The sequence below is a fragment of the Pinus tabuliformis genome, chromosome 6 (genome assembly GCF_031772625.1).
Source record: "Pinus tabuliformis cultivar Carrire ecotype Pingquan chromosome 6, CPIR1, whole genome shotgun sequence".
Classification (NCBI taxonomy): Eukaryota; Viridiplantae; Streptophyta; class Pinopsida; order Pinales; family Pinaceae; genus Pinus; species Pinus tabuliformis.
In genome coordinates, this window is record NC_142292.1 from 1,259,244,645 (window position 1) to 1,259,266,318 (window position 21,674).

Below are 21,674 nucleotides of genomic sequence, written 5' to 3' on the forward strand. Positions count from 1 at the left end.
TTATGTTATATTGACTCTTCTTACATAATGGATTGATATCACTTGATTTCTTGAGTTGTGTTGGATGACATGACATACTTGTACATGGTCCTTTGGAGCACATTGACGATGCTTCACCTTACTTCATGTTGTTGTTCACACTTAACGACGAACATTGGAGAATTGATAATTAGCATTAGACCATGATGAGACTTACCACCATGCTACACACACTCCTTTACACATTGGACCAAGGACATTACACATTGGAGCCAAGACATCACATGGATGAGCTTGATGTATCAGTTAAAGAGAGAAACAAGCCCCTTGATGATATTGCACCCCTCTAATGACATAGGGGCTTGGTTCAGTGACATGGCACTTGACGATGATCATGTACCGCTTTGGAGAGGTCATGAACTACTTTCTCTTAATGATGTGATGATGATTATGGAGGATGTCGCACTTGGTGGGTCATTTGATGATGAGAAATGTCACTTAGATGATGTGACATAAAATTTTGATAAGCAAAGATGACTTTGGATGATACATTGCACCTTCTGAGGCAGAGCCATGGCATTCAAAGCCTCCAACCCCATTTTGGAGATGACGTCACCCTCATGAAGCTTCGTCATATCCCCAATTTTGATTTTCCGCATGGGAGACGATTTTTAAAAGAGGAGGCTATTCCAACATTTGGGATTTAGGAGGAAAAAAGGAAATTGCAGCTTTAGTGGAGAGTGGGGACCATAAGGAGAGAAATCCAAACCAAGTGGCAATTCGCACTAGTGAGAAGAAAGAGAGAAAGGAAGGGGTGAAAATTAGTGGAACATGGGGACCACCAAGGGAGAGAGGGCCAACAATTATCAATAGAGCTTGGAGGCCTCCATTTGGTATTTTTGATCATTTGACAATTTAACATTAGTTCTCTTGAGCTGCTTAGCGCAGACAACCGTATTGTTCAACACAAGGAATTTCCAAGCAGGAATTCCACCCTCATTTCGGAGAACTTCGAGTGTCTCCCTAGTGAGGCAATTTGGGGAGGTCAATTCAGAGTTTCCGTTGGGCATATTTGCAGGTTATTTCAGCTTGTACGTTTTTCTTTTAGGACGCAGAAGTAGTTTGAATTGCTTGAGATTTTGTGGTGATTAGCAGGGCTGAGTTTGGGAGAATCCTTGGGGCCGAAATTCTACATTTCTGGAAGTGCACAAGCATCTCCAGGCAGGCTTGCGCAAGGGTTGGAGGAAAAGATGTTGAGGAGAGATAAGGACCAGAGATTGGAGGTATTCCTCAGGGGAGAATTTAGCCAGAGTTGGGAGAGATTTCTAGTGGTGGATTTGGGCTTAATTCAACAGTATCAGTTCTGTGGGGCATTTTCTAGCCAAATTGGGCAATTTTCACTTGTTGGGGGTCACTGCGGGTTGGTGGATTCATCCCAAACCCTTTCTGGAATTTTGTGGGTTTATAGAGAGGAGTCTCCGACTAATTTTACAGAATTTTTCGGGTGATATTCGGGCCAGAAATCCTCATTCTTATAGCAAGGCGAATTGTTGGTTAGTTGGGGAATTTGCACCATTTTGTGGTTTCAACTTTGGCTCGAAGGTAGGCCAAACCTTTTCTGGGTATTTTCGGGTTGGAGGAGAGGAGCTTGCGGCTGCAATTTCAGAGCATGGCATTATTTTGAGCAAGGCGACCAATTCCATTTGGCAACCTATATCAGATTTTATAGGCAATGTGCATTATCAATTTGGAGCCATTTCAGTAGAGTTGGATCAACGAGATTTCACCTGGGGTTTGCATAGCTTGCATGGCAAGCCCAGGTTCCATTGTTCTTACACATTATGTACTCAGATTCCCATTGATTAATAAAACGGCTTAGTTATTCTACTTATTTTCTATGGTGTTCTGATTTGGGTGCTTGGACTTTAATTTTAGTTGTTTCTAGTTCATGTTTTTGGTATTTACTGTTATTTTCCAATTAGGAATATTACAGTGGTATCAGAGCCATGATCTTGACCCAACTATAGGGTATCCAACTAGATCATGGAAGATTTGTGCATGTATGCACAGTGACATGTTAAACCATAGATAACCCATGGCTCAAGGAGGATTTAGTGTGCAGGAATTTTGGGGTGGAATCTACTGGAACGATGAAAGATTGGCCCAGTTGAGGAAGGTGTTAGACCAAATCCATCCTCATCCTTACAGTAGAGACACTAGAGGTGTCCAAGCCGTGGGGGTGCAGCCATCTACACCGTGGGGAAAGTTGACAAAATCAGGGCACTGGATCTCCTCAAAAGGAGCAGATAGGACAGCAACAATTAGAGGATGAGACCAAGGGGCGCTTTTGCTGGTGGAGAATTGGCTTTAAATATCGGGAGCCTGAGGAGGAGGTTAAGCATGAGGCTGAGGGCACGCAGGGTTGTGAGGAGCATGTAGATATACCCAACATGACGTAGGAGTCACCCTTGTTGGAGATTCCTTTGATAGCTTCGACTGAAACCTTGGGGGAGAGAGTAGAGCACACACCCATATAGGGCCATCCATTGATGAGGTGCCAGGAGACATAGAGGTGTCCACCTTTGAGGTGCCATCCATTGCTGAGGTATCCATCGATGAGGTGTAGGGTTGTGTATGAGTTTTCAGGTGATAACAACACACAACAGGTTAATGAGGTGTCGGGAGACATATCCACCATTGATGAGGAGTCGATAGGTACAGTGGCATCCATATTTGTGACAAAGTTTCTAGAAGATAACTACCTATCACTAATTGTTGAGGATGTTATGCATGATGAGCTATCTGTGGAGGAGCAGGTAGTGCCTCATGTTGAGCCCATGGTGGAGGAGGATGAGTAGCCATCCTTGGAGTCAACCATCGATGAAGAGCAATCAGGTGCATCTGCAACCAGCAGGGTTGTCGTACCTTTAGACAGCAGTCCCCTTCAGGCATACAATGATGGGGCTTGTAGCATTATTGGGCCGCCTCCGCATGTTGGTGAGAGAGAGGCTGCATTACCTAAGCAGATTACATGGATTGGCCAAACTAGCAAGATGAGGCGACACGGGTTGTGCAGGGTGCAGCATTCGCAGGACAGAGGACTTGTTCCGTGTATGGTTGTTCGTGCATTCGACCCCTCTCTTGGGGTTGGTTGGCGAGAGATATTGAATTGGTATCCAGTGGAGTTGGCTAGGAGGTTAGATGCATCCATGGCTACAGTTCAGCAGAGGTTGTCGATTACCAAAGGGGCTCGAGGGCCAGACTGTTGTTGGGATCTAGGTGGGATTCTCCATCACATCGTAGATTCTATAGGTGATGGTAGTAGCAGCGTGGTGGACTTGATGGTTGGGCGCACACACCTTTTCACATCCCCTTCAAAGTTCCTGACAGCACTAGTGATAGGATGGAATGACAGGGGAGCAAGCAGATCTCATGAGTTGTCATGGCATGTTGGGCATACATGGGATTGTAGGATGATTAACCTACTCTGGCAGGAGTTGGTAGGAGGAGGTGGCATCGGCAGGCCACCAGACAAAGGATATTGTATGGAGACTGTGCTCTCTCACTGATATATTGGACACAAGAGCTACTGAGGATACGCTCAGTAGTGTCATTCACGTTAGCATGTGAAGAATTAGGTCACTCAGGTCTATCTTGGCAAATGTGGAGATATAGCTCACATTATGGAGGGCTTACTAGTAGAGTGATAGATGAGTTGGCACATGCGACATGGCATATGACACAAGGTGGTACCATAGTACGCAATGGTACCCAGGGTTGCACAGAGATATGTTGCAGAGTCCAGTGTTATGCATAGGGATGTAACCTGATGCATACAAACCAAATTTTATACCCTAGCATCCTGTGTTGTATAGGGATACACAGTGATGAGCAGTGACCTACAGAGGAGCATGGAGATGCATGGTTGTTTGTTGTAGCATGTTGGTTTGCGTTGTGGAGTAGGAGCAACTCACATCATATTGAGTACATGCGAGGAGTGCCAAGTACAGCGACACGGGCAGGATATGAGACGGTACAGGATGGTATAGCAGTAGCACGAAGTATCTAGTGGTGTACAGGGATAGGTCGCAGGGTACAATGGCATGTCGAGGAGTACAGGGATACTCGGTGGTATGCATGGGCGTATGGTGATGGACAATAGGGTCTTGGAGTATTGCCTCTAAGGAGACTTATGGATAAGGACACCAAGCACACCTTTGGACATAGTTCACCCAAGATCGATGAGGACATAAATGAGCGACATTTGATGGTATTCATGGGGACTCACGCACCTATCCCCCCTCTACATCACTTGCAAGCACAGATGATTTGGTTGTTGTCCCTTGGCACTTTAGGCATGAGCAGTAGGGGGCAGGGAGCTCAGCTGAGATATTTGGATGGGACTCAGCGCACTAGGGGAGAGGCTCCTCAGCGGTGACATTGGGTCAGAGCATGAACTGACAGGTACAGGTTTGCAGAGTGCATGGGTTGTTGCAGTGGTAGCATATGTTCCTCCCTTGAGTTCGCACTTAAGGGGATACATGACACATTTTGGGCGAGGCACTCAGAGGTGTCATGGGAACATATACAAAAGGTGGATGATTTCTCTTGCGAGTAGATGTTTAGGCTCTAGGCAATATCAGGTGTTGAAATTTCCAAGTCTAACCCATTAGAAATTTTCCTGCACTATCTGGTTTATTTCACCTACTTGTTTAATTACTGAACAAGTTATTTAACCATATAAATACTGAAATAAACACGGTGTAGTCTCAACCATCTACAGATCATCAACTGAAAGAAAAAGACAAACATACAAGGGACACTGTTATTTTTGGACAATCGTCCTTGGAAAAACCCAACTTGGGAAAACCGGTGCAGCAGTTCTGAGAGTTTTATTATTAAGCAGCTCTTCTTGAGTACAATCGGGTGCCAAACTGGCTCACCCTCAGAGAAACCAATCTGGCAATAATACCTCTCTTCGGAAGCAGATATTCAACAAGTCTGCTCCACGAAACTCTCTCCAACGCCTCTCTGAGGCTCTACGTCAGCCCTCCTGGCCTCTGCATCAGCCTACAGATGCTTTGCGCTGCCTCTCTAGCCCTCTGCATCACCCACGCAGGCCCTCTGGCCCTCTGCGCAGTCACGCTGGCCCTCTGTGTGGCTCCTGTTGGCTCTGTGTCTGCCTCTCTGCCTCTGCGCTAGTCTTCCAACACTATCTCTGTTATGCACTCACTGCCCCTCGCTGCAACTCTAATCACTGGTTTGATTTCTCTCAGCAAACCCTGATCCAGAAAATCGAACTGATTGATCAACTTGGTGTATCTCCAACTGACCCTCAAGCCTCCTCTTATACTTTTCCTATTGAGTCTTCAACGACCGAGATTACATCTCTGATCAATGGTTAAGATTAGATTTGGCTTGATCCATGTCATTTAGAACCTTCTAACCCAGTTTTATATTAATACCCATTAATATTTTTATTTTCCTAAGTTTAAACTTAGGAACCCATTAAAAATATTAATTATTTCAATATCTCTCTCACCAGGTAGAATTTCCCCAAACCATTTCTGGGTCTTGGAGATCTCATGTGCTTTAGCCTCTCCACCATTTTTTATGGCTAGAGCACATTCGATGCTACCCCAAATCAACACTCCCTCTTAGCGAGGAATGTGCTCTAGTAATGCTCCATCACTGAGAATCACCCTAATCATTCAGCACCAGTACCTGTGCTGATGTTTGGCATTGCTGCCCAACATCCTATGCATTGTTGCCTCTTGTACAACAGCCCATGGCCCTACCACTACCACTAATACATCTGTACTGCAGCTCCCTCTACATTCGTGTTGTTGTTGGTCCTTTCTCCCAACACTGCATCTGCACTGCAACCCTCTCTCATCATGTTGCATCGTGTTGCCCATAGCACTACCACTGCTATTGCTACACTGCAACTCAGTTACTAAGACAATGGTAACTGATCTACCCAATTACTGACATCCTTGTCAGACTAGAAACCCTCCTGATCCTGAAGCTCTCTCTGCTGCTATCCTATGCTCACTCTGCTGCCTCTGTGCTGCTGCAACAACTTTGTGCCTCTCGCATTTCTGCAAACACCTTTATGCCTTCCTCAACTGCTACAACCTCCTCTGTGCCTCTCGCACTGTTGCAACCCCCATTTCACTGCTACAGATCCCTACATTCAAGCACTTTCTATCACACCATCCACATCCGCTTCTACCAACATCCGCCATCTTGTTACTGTCACTTCGGGGCTCCCGTAGCCGGATATGATCCAAGAGTTTGGGTACCTCAAGGATCCTGCCCCACATCTTCTATAGTCCTCCTGACTATAGCTCAATGTCTCCCCACCTCTTCTCTAGAGGTACATGAGCACTCATGGCACAATCGTCATCATCATCTACCTCCTTCTCTGTGTTAGTCGGTGCTACCTTGGAGTGAGAAGCCTCTCCCTTATTCTTCTTCCTGGGACACTGGGTTGCATAATTGCCCAGTTCCCCACAGTTGAAGCACTTTATCTTGGAGATTTCCTTGTTCTTCCTCTTCCCTTGCTACCCCACAGATGCCAAAGCCACATCCGCTTCCTCCTCTTTCTTGATTCGACCTCCTTGGTTGCTACTTCCCGCCTTGGTCAGTCGTCTGATCTCTTCTTGGCAAAGAGCTACCCACAACTCTTCCCATCCTGGAAGATTCGCTTTGCCCAAAATGATTTGGACGAATGTCTCCCACTCCTCAGAGACTACGTTCAAGGCAGTCCTCACCATTAACTCTTGATCCAGCGTGGCCCCTATGGAAGTAAGTTGGTCCTAAATCTCCTACAACCTGCTGAGGAAGTGATCTATCTGCTCCCCCTTCTGCATCTGATACGACCGCAGTTGATTCTCCAGTAGCATCTTCCTCTGCACAGAAGTGCCTTGATACAATGTCGTCAAGGTATCCCACATTTCCTTTGTTGTATTCTTCTCAGCAATATGTTGAACTACATGATCCTTGACCCCATCAAGGATTATGCACTTTGCCTTGGCCATCGCATCCTCATACCTTTCGTTATCAGTTGGGTCGACTGGGATAGCCACAGTTCTCAAGGTGAAGGCCTTGATGCGACATCTATCCAGAACAGACAAGATCATGGCCTTCCAGATGACAAAGTTGGATGCTCCATCCAACTTGTCCTGATCCCTCAATCTGTTTATTGCCATCTCTGCTCTTCTTTTGACTCCTCTAAGTCTCTACTTCCCTCTTGGAAGTTCTCTTCTATACTCCCTCTAAGTCTCGATTTCCCTCCTGGAAATCCTTCTGCCAATAGTCGAATCATACCTCTCCGATCCCCTTTGCTCCTGCAACACTAATCTGGATTTCTTGGCTAGAAATCTGCCTAGGTAGCGACTCCCTCTACCTTGGTTCTGTCCCGTTAGGTATTGTTCTGCCTCGACAGCAACAGCACCCCACCAGCTTCACACTCGACACTCTACCCACAGCTTCATATGCCCCAGCAACTGAAGAAACTAAGCCTCTTGACTCTACGCAATCCAGAGAAGGCTGAATCGCTCTTCTAGCCAACTGTGTCACTCCTACCTGGCTGAGTAGGATGACGTGGCTCCTCGTGAGCCTCTTCTGCCGTCATCTGCCTCTGTGCTGGCCTCTCTTTGGCTCGAAATGATGATGCATGCCCTCTGTGTCACTCCTTCTCTGCTGCTTTTTGCTTAGGAACAGCTTATGTCTCTCAGGATAGATGTTTCTGCTGCAAATTCTCTGATTCAGTTGGTGCCTTTAGCTCTCCTATGATCCGCAATCCTCTGATACCATGTTGAAATTTCTAATTCTAACCCGTTAGAAATTTTCCTACACTATCTGGTTTATTTCACATGCTTGTTTAATTACTGAACAAGTTATTTAACCATATAAATACTGAAATAAACACAATGCAGTCTCAACCATCAACAGATCATCAACTAAAAGAAATAGACAAACACACAAGGGACCTGTTATTTTTGGACAATCGTCCCCAGAAAAACCCAACTTGGGGAAACCGGTGCAGCAATTTTGAGGGTTTTATTATTAAGCATCTTTTCTTGAGTACAACTAGGTGCCAAACTGACTCACCCTACAGAGAAATCAATCTGGAAGTAATTCATCTCTTTAGAAGCAGATATTCGGCAAGTCTGCTCCACGAAAATCTCTCCAATGCCTCTCTGAGGCTCTACGTCAGCCCTCCTAGCCTCTGCGTCAACCTAGAACCCTCTGCGTCAGCCTACAGATGCTCTGTGTTGCCTCTCTAGCCCTCTGCGTCACCCACGCAGGCCCTCTACGCAGTCACTCTGGCCCTTTGCATGGCTCCTGCTGGCTCTACGTCTACCTCTCTGCCTATGCGTTGGTCTTCCGGCACTCAACTTGGTGTATCTTCAACTGACCCTCAAGCCTCCTCTTATACTTTTCCTGTTGAGTCTTCAACGGCCGAGATTACATCTCTAATCAATGGCTAAGATTAGATTTGGTTTAATCCATGTCATTTAGAACCTTCTAACCCAGTTTTATATTAATACCCATTAATATTTTTATTTTCCTAAGTTTATACTTAGGAGCCCATTAAAAATATTAATTATTCTAACATCTCTCTCACCGCATAGAATTTCCCCAAACCATTTATGGGTCTTGGAGATCCAATGTGCTTTAGCCTCTCCACCAATTTTTATGGCTAGAGTACATCTGATGCTACCCCAAATCAACATCAAGGTGTGCTTTCAAGAGGCAGGATCGCAAATTTCACGATGTGGTATGGCAGACGCAGGGCAGTTTTGGGTACACCAGGTTGATTCATGATATGCGGAGTCTATGTATTGATTACCTGCAAGGAGCAGAGATGTGGCATAGGAGGGTTCCAGCAGTCATCAGGACCATGTCGCAGCAGATCTGGTTATGGGATCTGGGGATTCAGTGGGCTGATAGGTCACTCCATTTCATGATGAGCAAAGTCATGGTAGAGGGTGATCTAGCTCACTTTAGGTTGACTCATGGGGGATCGTTGAGGTGTCTATTGTATGGCAAGTCAGATGTTTCTTGGTGCTGCTCAAGATCAGGATTAGCTATGGATGGGTAGATATTAACATCATAGAGATACCTGGGCATGATGAGCTTGATATTTGTCGATATTTCGCCACCTGATTTCAGGGGAGGAGGATAGAGTGTGCCCACGATGGGCAGCCCATCAAAGCCAAAGTGGCGCAGCGGTAGCATGGTGGCACCCTTATGGGACTAGCATGGGACCCAGGCATCGCAGTACTAGACAGCTCAGGGACCTTGAGGGATGAGCTAGCTAACACAAGGGAAGATCATTCAGATCTTCCATTGGGCTTTTGTGACTCACTAATGGCACGGGGGACTTCATCAACATGGCAGGTTGGTCAGTAGGAGGATATCAAGGGAAGCCCATGCGGGAGAGAAGGATATCAAGGGAAGCCCATGCGGGGGAGATTTCATCCCCATGGGGATTGGATTGTATCTTCAAGAGTTTACTCTTGGAGTGTAGGAGGTGGACTACCCAACAGGGACATTTCATGGGGAGTCGAACAGAGTCATACATTATCATGTTGTTTTACTTATTGATAATATGCAGAGGGCTTATGGTACCTATACCTTGCTAGACCATTGTTTTAAGAAACGGCCGTTTCGATACCGAAACGGCCGGGTTGATCCGAGCCATTACCCTCTGCTGTGACCCGGCCCTTGGAACGGTTCGACTGGCCGAGTCAGCCATGACTCGGCCGAGTCATGGCTGACTCGGCCAACTCGGCCGTTTCTGTATTGACTCGGCCGAGTCATAACCAGTGGCCTGTAACCCCATCAAAACAGCGATTTGACATTTTTTTAATGAAATTTTGAAGTGTTTGCTGATTGGTTTGAACTCCAATGTGTTTTATGAATTAGTTAAATGTTATTTGGGGTCCATTTCCCCCTCCCAAACTCTATTTAACACACTCAAATGCTCTCTACTATTGATATGCTATTCAAATTTCATGGTAATGTTAAATTCTTAAAGTAAAAGTGACATTCTCCTTAATCTTCATTTTCATCCTTTTACTTAAATTTTTAACATTACCATGAAATGACTCAGGATGTTTGAGAGTGGTTTCGGCCTCATTGGATTTCATATGGAGAAAGTAGAATTTTAGATTTCATTCAAAATCCAGCAAACTTATTAGTTTTTCAGGATTTCAGGATTGGAGTATTGCAATGTTTCCATTGAATTTTGTCATGTATTAGGGTATGGAACTCGTATTTAATCAAGAGCACCAATCCCTCTATGTACCTTGATGTTAGTGACGTTGGTTGTCGAACTCCTCTGGGATTCGCTCCCAAACCAGGAGCTTCTGAAAATGTCGCTCCCGCGCCCGTTTTCGCTCTCGCTCCCCACTTTCGCTCCTGCTCCCAACTTCCAGGTAACACTGAGCTAGATGATGTTGGCAACTCTAGCAGTAGCCAGTAGTACTGGTCACAGACTTTTGTTGTAGAGGCCATTTATAGCCTCCTTGGTTATGTGTTTTTGTTTTTATCTCTATATCATCATCGTGTATGTATTGGACAATGCATTGCGTGCCATTTTGATATAATGGATATATTCATGAGCCTACTTTGATCATATGTTGTCTTCTATCTATATTCTAATGCTGTGTGTTTGGAAACATGAATGAAAATCTTTAAAATTATGTGTTTTTATAAAAAATAAATATTTAATGTATTTTTTACAATGACCGAGTCATTGAAATCGAGCCGGCCGAGTTGATACCGAGTCGGAGTCGACCCTCGGCCGAGTCGGAGTCGGAGTCGGAGTTTTAAAACATTGTGCTAGACAGTGAGCGGAGCAAGGGGTGCTTCACAATGATCAGGATGGCTTGGGATCTGAGTATCGAGGGATTCCTTCATGACCAGCCAATGCAGAAATCAAGGATGACTCGCATTTGGGACCCTGGTCTTACTGATAGTGATAGTGGTGATCAGCAGTCAAAGGGGGCGCTTGTTCAGGCATTGCTTGAGGGCAAGCAATTTTTGGCGGGGAGGACTGTAATATCCCCAATTTTGATTTTCAGCATGGGAGACGATTTTTGGAAGAGGAGGCAATTTTGGCATTGGGATTTAGGAGGAAAAAGGGAAATTGCATCTTTAGTGGACAGTGGGGGACCATCAAGAGAGAAATTCAACCCAAGTTGCAATTCACACTAGTGAGAAGAGAGAGAGAAAGGAAGGGGCGCAAATTAGTGGAAGGTGGGGACCACCAAGGGAGAGAGGGCCAAGCTTGGAGGCCTCCATTTGGTATCTTTGATCATTTGACAATTTAACATTAGTTTTGTTGAGCTACTTAGCTAAGACAATTGTGTTGTTCAACACATGAAATTTCCGAGCCGGAATTCCACCCACATTTTAGAGAACTTTGAGTGTCTCCCTAGTGAGGCAATTTGAGGAGCTCAATTCGGAGTTTCCATTGGACGTATTTGTTGGTTATTTCAGCGGGTACATTTTTCTTTCAGGACGTAGAAGTAGTTTGAATTGCTTGTGGGGAGATCAGTTACAGAGGAGTAGAACACCGAAGGATTTTCTAGGGTTTTCCCCTAATTTAGCCAGAGATTTTGTGGTGATTAGCAAGGCTGAGTTTGGGAAAATTATTGGGGCCAAAATTCTGCATTTCTTGAAGTGCGCATGGGTCTCCAGGCAGGCTTGCACAAGGGTTGGAGTAATAGAGGTTGAGGAGAGATATGGGCTAGAGAATGGAGGTATTCCTCAAGGGAGAATTTAGCCAAAGTTGGGAGAGATTTCTAGTGGTAGATTTGGGCTTAATTCAGCAGTATAATTTTTGTGGGGCATTTTCTGGCCAAATTGGGTAATTTGCACTTGTTGGAGGTCATCGAGAGACGGTGGATTCAACCCAAACCCTTTATGGGTTTTTGTGGGTTTATTGAGGGGAGTCTCTGGCTAATTTTACAGATTTTTTTGAGCGATATTCAGGCCTGAAATCCTCATTCTTATAGCAGGGTGAGTTGCTGGTTAGCTAAGGAATTTGCACCATTTTTAGGATTCGACTTTGGCTTAGAGATAGGCCAAACGTTTTTTGGGTAATTTTGGGTTGTAGGAGAGGATCTTGCGGCTACAATTTCAAGCATTTTGGGCATTATTTTGAGCAGGGTGACCAGTTCCATTTGGCAACCTATAGCAAGTTTTCTAGGTAGTGTGCATTATCAGTTTGGAGCCATTTCAATAGTTGGGTCAGCGAGATTTCACCTGGGGTTCGCATAGCTTGCATAGCAAGCCCAAGTGCCATTGTTCTTACTCATTATGTACTCAGATTCCATTGAGTAATAAAACGGCTCAGTTATTCTGCTTATTTTATATGGTGTTCTGATTATGTCTTAGGGGCCTTAAGCTTAATTTGAGGTAAAGCACTTAGTTTTCCTATCATAAATAGGCGAGCGCTTTGTCAAGAAAATGATAAGTCTACCATTAGGATGATTTCTCTTATACTTGATAAAGGCTTGTGATGTATTTTTACTTTTTCCTCGATTATTAGCTTCTTCACTTATTATTATGTTGTTCTTATCATCATACAACTACCAAAAACATAAACATCAATAGTACACAAGAACACAAGATGTAGGCTACAAGCCAAGGCTAAAACATGTCTTCTTCAGAGGAAAACCCACAAATCCCTTCTCTTCTTATAGATTCTTCAAATGACAAATTCCAAGAACTCTAGACCAAGACCAATACCCTTCCAAGACCAAGCCAGACCTTCTTGATGTTGTGCTTCTTCTATCCAAGACAAACCCAGTTAAATCTCTTCCAGCAGTACAATTTCGACCCCCAGCTACGGAAATTTCAGCCTCCACTGCAAGTCTGAAATTTTCAGCCCTTGCAATAGTCGTTGCTTCCACGTGTGTGAGCGAATTTAGGGCTTCCAAGGCTTCCTTGCTCCTTCACTTGGGTTGCTTCTCTTTCTAGGGCTAGAAGGTGACCTAAAAGTCCTTTCCTTGACCTTCTTTCTGCAACTTAACAACTTTGATCCTGCAGCTGCAAAACCCTAGCTTTATCTTTGCACATGTGAGAGAGAGAGAGAATTAACCCACAAACTTCATCCTTCGTCCTTCTATCCTTCTTCGCTTGCCTTTCTTTTGCCTCTTCTTTGCTTAGATGATGAGGAATGAGTGAGTGTCCATAGGAGGTTGAGTTCTCTCCTATATATAGGCTTCCAAGGAGGACGACATGCCCTAATGAGGCCGACTTCTTAGCTGTCAGGCCGACTTGGCATGGAGGGGTATTTTGACAGGTTAATTACAAAAATAATTCTTTTGAAATGTTACAATATGCCCAATGGGGTCTTCTTCATATGACAATGACTCTATTGACTTCTTGACTCTATGACAAACCCTAGAAGCACTCAATGGGTGCTTGACCTTTAAATTAAACAACTTTGAGTATGAAACCCATGCTACAAAATCACAATAATAATTTTTCTTTCCTTTTACAATATGCAAGAATCAAGAGTAGATTTCATATTTGTGAAGACCAAACCTAAGTACATATTTCAACACTCCCTCTTAACTAGGGATCTATTCATAACAGTACATGGACATTCTCAAACTGAAGAGATCTCATAAGAAGAGTTGGATTGGTAATCCATCTTATAAGCTATTATTTTAGCTTATCTCATAGCATCTCATCATACCAACCAGTGTTGTCACATCGCAAGGCCTTGACTAACAGCTCTATCTCTCCAAAATATTAGAGTACAATGTTGGCGAGGCACATGACTGATAGACACCGTCATCATTATCTCTCAAGGCACATACCCCACCCCGGGTGTTCAAAGGGTATGTCCCTTTAGGACAATTCTTGTCTTGGAATAACACATCCTCGAGGAATTTCCCCTTCGACTACTCTTACCTATTGGATGCCCTGCCTCATCCTCAAAGAGTATCAGAAACTAGATGCTTACCCAATCCTACATTCTTTCTTCACAAAGCGAAGACAAGAACGATGTGTCTATCTCTCCCTCTCAACTAGGGAGGAGATATTAGCGAATCCAAGCTTGTCTCTCATATACACAAGCTTCTCATTAGAAAGAGATTTTTTCAAAATGGCAACTACCTGCTCATCGATGGAGATATACTGTAGTTGCTACACTCCATCTTGCACCAGCTTTCATATGTAATGGTACTTGTTATTTATGTGCTTTGTCTTTCCATGGAATATTGGGTCTTCAGATAACCGTATGCCATTGATGTTATCCCAATGTATAACTGTAGGGTCCATCGGTCCTTCAAATAGGTCAAATGGCAGCTTCCTCAACTACATAGTTTCTCTGCTTACTTCACATGATGCGATGTATTCAGCGTCAGCATTACTCAAAGCAATTGATTCTTACTTTCTACTCATCCATGATATCATAGAGGATCCCAAGCTAAAGCATCCTCCAGTAATGCTTCTTACATCTATCTCACTACCTCCCCAATTAGAATCTGTATATCCAATCAATTGGACATCATTCTTTCTATCATTCTTCAGGCAGTAATGGATTGTTCCTCGCAGATATCTCAATATATGCTTGACTGTTATTCAATAGTCATACCTGGGCTCTACCTGAAACTCGCTGAGAATATTTACCACAAAACAAATGTTTGGTCGAGTTTTCACCAATTATATCAGAAAGCCAACCAATTGTCTACACTTTGTAGGATCCACAGGGCCTGAATCAGAATCTCTTAGCCTCTTCAAATTTGTGATCATGGGGGTTGTCATAAGTTTGCAATCCATCATGCCAAACCTCTACAACATCTTAATCACATATTTTCCTTGACCTAGGTATATCTCACCTGGTCCTTGCCAAACTTCCAACCCCAAGTAATAGTGCATCAACCCTAGATCCTTCATATTGAATTATGCTGCCAATTGCTTCTTGCACTCTTGAATATGACCTTCCACACCTGTTATGAGAAGATCATCCACATATAGAAGAGTGATTATGTTCATACTACCTTGATATAGAGATTCAGATTAGCATAACTCTTTGAGAAGCCCAATCTTTGTAGATATGTGTCAATCCTTGGGTACCAAGCCCTTGGAGCTTGCTTAACGCCATAAAGTGCCTTCTTCAGCCTGCATACGTGAGTCTCTCTTTCATTCACTTCAAATCCCAAGGGTTGTTCTATAAAGACTTCTTCATCGATGGTACCATTCAAGAATGATGTCTTGACGTCCATTTGATAAATGTTCCATCCCATCGATGTTGCCAAAAAGGCCAGTGATCGTATAGTTGTATATCTCGCTATAGGTGCAAATGTCTCTTCATAATCGATGCTTTCTTGTTGGGAGAAACCCCTAGCCACAAACCTTGCTTTATATTTATCAATACTTCCATCTGTTGCATGCTTAATCTTGTAGAGCCACTTGGAAGTCACCACAGATTTGTCTTTCAGCCTAGGAACGATTTTCCAAACTACATTCTTCATTATTAATTGATATTCTTCATTCATAGCATATTTCTGTTCTTGATGATTGACAACATCTTCAAAAGTGAATGGTTCTACTTCAATTAAATTTGTCATATAGGCTACATACCCTGGGTATCTTTTAGAATTCTTACTTTCCCTTAATGTACCCTTGGTTGCTCCATTTCCTTCTGCATCTTGAAGAGTAGACTTTAACCAATTAGGTCTTTTAGGAATGATGACATGTTGCACAAGTTCACTGTGATGTCCTCAACAAATTGACGACCAATGGACTTAGTAGCATATTTGTCCCTGTAAGCTATAACCCTTCCAAAAAAGGAATAAAACCCCAAAACCCCCATTGTGGGCGAGTTTTGGGTAAGTTGGGTAAAAAAACCCAAAACTGGGGGTTTTGAGTAAGACACACTCAACCAATTAAGAGAATGAAACCCCTCAAGGAAGTCTATAAATAAAGGAGACTTAGATTCATTTTAGAGCATCAAATGTGGATCATTTCATATGTATTTGAGCATTAGCTTTGAGGGTTCTAAGACCCCTTTCTTCTTGTCAATTTCGGAGGTGAAAGATTACACCCTAGTTGACACCTCTTCTACTTTTTTTCTCTATTTTGAGCACGAGAATACTTCTGAAGGAAAAGCGAAATTCTTGATTAATCTCAGGTTTGGGCACAGGAATACTACAAAAGACATAGCTAAGTTTGTTGTGGTTAAGTCTATCTAAAAACTTAAAAAGACAGTGAAGTTATCATTTGGGTCTTTTAATCTGACCGCAGGAGCTAGCAAAAATTTGTGTCAAATACGTTGACGTCTGGAGGCAGGTCGGGCAAATTTGAGTGGCGTTTTGGGGGTTACACATATTTTGTGCACCCTGTCACAACTGCGGTTGAAAAGCAGTCACTGGAGTCAAAGGTCGTATGTCCTCGCATAAGCTTCCATTCGCAGATAATCATCCTGGGCAGAAGCGAATGTAATTGTGGAATTTTGTTTGGACATCGAGTCGATCCGTCTAGGGTTCCGAAGACCCTGTTTGAATGCCATACTTTACTTTTGTTGTGGGCAACAGTGGAACAAAAGGGATCGAATTCCCTCACCATAGTTGGCGCGATCGTCTGAGAACAAAGAAATCCAGATTTTCAAGAAGTTGATGCGAATCTGGCCTATGGGAAATTCAGTCCTCTGTGGGTACCATCGTATAGCAGAATCAAAAAACCCTAACCCTGTTGTAAGGCAATCTGAAGAACAAAATCTGACGTGGCCATTGATTGATCGTAGTCAGGATGTTTTGAAAGTTTCTAGGTGCAGATAGGAAAGGATTTTTATAGGTTCAGTGGAATACTGTCTGTTGCTGGGGTGGTTCCGCTTCCATTACAGAAGCACCAAGACAGATCACTCAATTCGGATCTGAGCAGTAAGACAATTGAATTTATAGGTCTCAAATTGTATAGGATAAACAGAGGTTGTGACTGGATTATAAACTACTGTTCATGAACTCTACATACACTGCTCGACCTCACAACTTTTGATTGTCTCCTTGAGCTGCAACTTGCAGCTATCTCCCCACACTGAAAAGGCTCTCGCACTACAACCTACAGCAGTCTCCACTAAGTTGCCCTTTCCTACCCCCATGCTAACAACTTGAATACTGACGACAGCTGGTCCCTTACAGTTGGCAATTGTATTGGTTGTTGGCCACGAACCTGTGCTAGCCGTCGTGTCACTTTTTTTGTACTGTGGGCACAACCCCCCCTGCGGCTCTATTGTATGGAAGCAGCTGTCATACAGCTGTCTGCCACAGTTGCACTCTGCTGTTTTAGCCAAGGCCTGGTACAACCAATTTGTACCTATACGACAGTTGTCATACAATTGATCTCTGATCAATCTACGTCTGCAAATCTGCTCCCTGCGTCTCCCTAACACGTGCAATCCTGTGTGCTATTTTCCCAGAAGTCCATCTTCAAATAAACTGCTACAATACCATTATACCACGCTAGCGACCCAGTATTTTATTAGTTATTATCTAGCTGATTTCTTGCAATAAAATATTTATTACAAAATCTACTAAAAAAAAGCACAGCTAGGATTTTAACATGTAAATAAAATAAACAGTGGAAGCAAATTAATCACATGTACACAGATTTCTTGCCTTCAAATCAGTGCTTCATTCAAATAACTTTAGAACTTACAAGGGCTCCCTTCCTAGGATAATGGCCCACTAAGGAAAATACAAATACAACAAAAGACTTGGAGTTGTCCCATGTGATAAAACCCCTTTGCAGATCTGTCCTTCAATCTTGTTGGCTGATTTAAATCTATCTCCCTTTCTGCCCCTTGCATTCTTTCTCAAACCCTGCACACTTGAATGTAAGTCCTCCACCCAATCACTGAGATCTCATTCTCACTGTGTCTTGTGCCCAAGATGTGTCTTCTCCCTTAGCCTAGCCTTCCTTTCATAATTTTGAGTTATTGACCAGATCCACATCCCTAATCAAAAGTGATTTATAGTTGAGATTAGATCTCAACATTACTTCAGATCAACAATTGAAACTCACTAATGCAAATAACCTTTGGAATTTCAATAGATTAACTCACGTTATCTTATGAATGTCAATCACTTTAATTATTAAAGTAACTGCTAAGGTTAAGGATCAATCAGGTGACCTCTGCACGTCTAGACACTTAGACCTGTGCAGAAGTACCTGCCCGAGACTCTCATCGACAGGATTACCTCAAGTTTAAACCGTTAAAGAGTTACAGCCTGTATACAGGTTTAAGATTCATTGCTATGTAGAACTGTCATGCAAGCTTTTTATTTGAACACAATACATTAACAAGCTGCATTTCACATTTTCAGGACCACCCTTTTGATCATTTGCAAACTGTAATTGTTGCTTTGATATTATTTATAGTTACAAAACAGTCCCACACAATATGTTCAGCTTTCTGTATGATATATTACATGCATGAAACCAAACAAGGTGGCCAAACTTCTTCAGAGTCTGTAAGATATCAATGTTCGATGAAACCTTTAAGTGCAGACAAGCCGGCAAACATTGATGGCAATTGCAACAGAATCAAAATTGAAGACTCACAAGAATGATTTTGGTTTCATCCAAGTCTCTCTGGATCTTCAGGAGTTTATCCGCCTCTGCTGGATCCTGGAAAAACATACTGATACTTTGTTATCTCCTTGACTGATAATAAAAACTCCAGTGCAATACCATGTGATTCAACTCAGCTTGAAGTTAGAGATAAATATTTAATAAAAGCACAAGCTGAAAAGTAAATGAATTCATATGATTCTCTGCCTATTAAATTTAAAGCACTCTGAAATGGCATAGCCACTGCTATTCCTGAAAAATTAAAATCATCTGCAACCAAAGAAAGGAAGTTTTCTTGACCTGCCAGGTAAAATGCCTGTTACCTGAAATTTAGTCAAAGCATCGTTTAAGTAGGGCCAAGATTGGTTTGCATCCGACTGAACAGTCCTCCAGGAATCACCAAAGTTCTGTTGGTATTCATCCAGCACCTGATAGAAAAAATTGTTTAACCGAAGTTATGACTATGATTCATCATGTTTCATATTGCAAAACATGTCTCATCAAAATTGGGCTCAGTTAAAACAGAATCTTTATCAATAGAACTTTCATGTTTGAAGAACCAGGATAGGTCAATGGGACTAGGATGGTTAACAAATGACCAATATGATAGGCTAATGGGACTAGGAAGTTCAACTGATGATACTAGCCGTAGAATCGTAGATGTGCCCTAGACTACTCCAAAAGCATAAAACAAAAGGCATACATGAAATAAGTAGTGCATAGAGGGAGAAAATTAAAGACTAAGAAAAATCTACTAAATATCTGTAAGATGAGATGAGCGTAAAATGAAAAGAATTTTCTGCGAGAGACAGCAAGACTGTTTCAAATCATTGTAAGTTAATTAAATTGCAGGGATGGAAAATAAAAGAGAGTGAAAGAAAGATCTACTAGATATCTGTAACACAAGATGATGGTAAAATAAAAACAATTTTGTGTAAACCAAATCATTGCAAGTTAATAATATTGCAGTACATCTGCTGCAATACAAACAGGTGCACAAAACATTGCATGTCTCAATTTAGTTGAAACATAGAGGGACCACAATATTGTTGTAAGCAGTAAGATAGACAATCATTCAAATCACTACATGTTGATGTTTGTAGCAGTGGATGGGTATTTCTACATTGGCTAGGTGTCAAGCTTGCAGGAATCATCCAAAGCCTCCTTTGACAACTTGCTCAATTTATTGAAGAAGTTATCTTTATAATTTAGAATAAGTCTAAATTAGGAAAAGCACATTAATTAAGTTTATTAATTAATGTTGGGCATTGAGCTAGGAAAACTAGGGAAATGTAATTTTAATTACATTAGTGAATTTGTTTTAATCTCAAGTGGGTTAGGATTTAATCTTGGCCATCAATCACTGAAAAGATTAGGGTTAGGCATTTAGCTCAATAAGAAATTATAAAAGCAAGCCTAAGGAGGGGAGAAAGACACAACAATTGACAGAGATTTGAGAGAGTGATTTTCTCAAGGCTGAAGAGCAAAGAAGTGAGCAGCAGTTAGAGAGAAATTTGGAAATTGAGTGAATGGAATACGCCAAGCAAACGTCATCAGACCCGATAAAACCCCTCTGGGTCCTCTGATGAGGTAATCCTGATCTTGTGACCTGGCCATTACATATCCTAGAAATCCATTATGGTTATACTATAAAGAAAACTGAAAATGGGGACATTACAAATCATCCCGCCCCAAGATTGCTTGTTCTCAAGCAATCCGCATTTGTCCACAGCAGAGGCATCTGTACACTAATACTAGGATCCCATATGAACCACTGGGTCACACCATGCCTCCGTGTTAAACAAACATGAATAGATCCCTTTATACCTAGATCCCAAACAAATCGCTGACTCAACCTGCCATCAATGGATCTACCTGGATCCCGAATCCACCATGTCCGATCATCAGCACTCATGCCTAAGGGCTCCTGTTGTGTTATGCCCTTGGCAAAACATATTCTCTCAAGTATCCCTCCATCAATAGGATACCAACTCATAATCTCCCTCCAATCCATCCCCTGGGAATGATCAAATGCCTAAATGTCTGTACATGGAACAAGTCTATCATGTCGATGGTGCTCTATGTTTGCTCTACTTGGACAACTAATAGGGATGACTGCCCCTTTCCCTCCAATGTATAAAGGTAAGCTGACAGTGTTGCAAGCCCTATCAATGTACTCATGGAGAGGGTTGCTTTGAAACTCCCAAGTATACTCTCCTTGTTGCCTTGCTAGGAACCTCAATCGTCACTCAATGCCAGACAGTTTGTTCATTGACTTAGCACACTTCATTCTAAGCTCCTCAATTTCACTGTTTTGCTGCAAAATGGTGCCTCAAACTGTCTGGACCTTCTACTACAACGCCATAAGATCTGTTCGGAAATGCTCAATCTTCTCCTGATACCTATTGTCTGAAAGTACTACAGCTCTGTTGGCTGCCTCTGCATCCATTTTCACCTCATTGATGGGTGGACCCAAAGATGGATGCTCAACCACCTCCACCACGTCTCCAACTTGAGCCTTCAATTGCCTCTCCAAAGATGGCTTATTGTGCATATCATCCTCCTCATGCCCTTGCACCTCTAATTGCTCATGTTGGATAGTCATTAGTGGCTCATTCCTTCAATCCTCCTGAGTGTCTTCTTCTTGGCCTTCATAGCTCATGCAATCAATCTGTTGCTCATCGTTTGCTACCACTAAATATGGATGCAGAGGTGAGCTACTATCAATATCTTCACATGATTGTTCATGCTCTTCAGAGGTATCCTCATGAAGATCAATGGACTCAACTATAAAAGAAGAATCCTCAACGGAAGAGCCATAAGGAATCTCCTCATGATCTACCTCTATCATCTCCTCTATATCACTCAAACATGACTAGTTAGGCCCCCATGGTCTCTTGCAGATAAAGCAAAGCCCTTTCTTCCTTAGCTCATTCTTGTTATCGGTTTGAATCTTCTCATCTTTGTCAACTCTACAAACTCACATCCTCCTCAACTCATCTTTGGTTAGCTACCTTATAAATAGTTTCATGTTCTACTCAACCAACCCTTCGGCTAGTTCATAGGTAGCAGGTGAGATAACCTGTTCC

The 21,674-nt window shown here is 42.7% G+C and overlaps 1 protein-coding gene across 1 annotated transcript in view; it reads right to left on the bottom strand.

The window, feature by feature from the left end:
• Positions 1–21,674, bottom strand: part of LOC149263238 (VAMP-like protein YKT61) — a 123,362-nt gene that overhangs the window by 24,305 nt on the left and 77,383 nt on the right. The window contains exons 3-4 of the mRNA XM_089425962.1: positions 18,909–19,013; positions 18,577–18,642 (exon numbers count right to left, since the gene is read on the bottom strand). Coding sequence (XP_089282088.1) covers positions 18,577–18,642; positions 18,909–19,013 — 171 coding nt within the window. The remainder of the gene's footprint in view (positions 1–18,576; positions 18,643–18,908; positions 19,014–21,674) is intronic.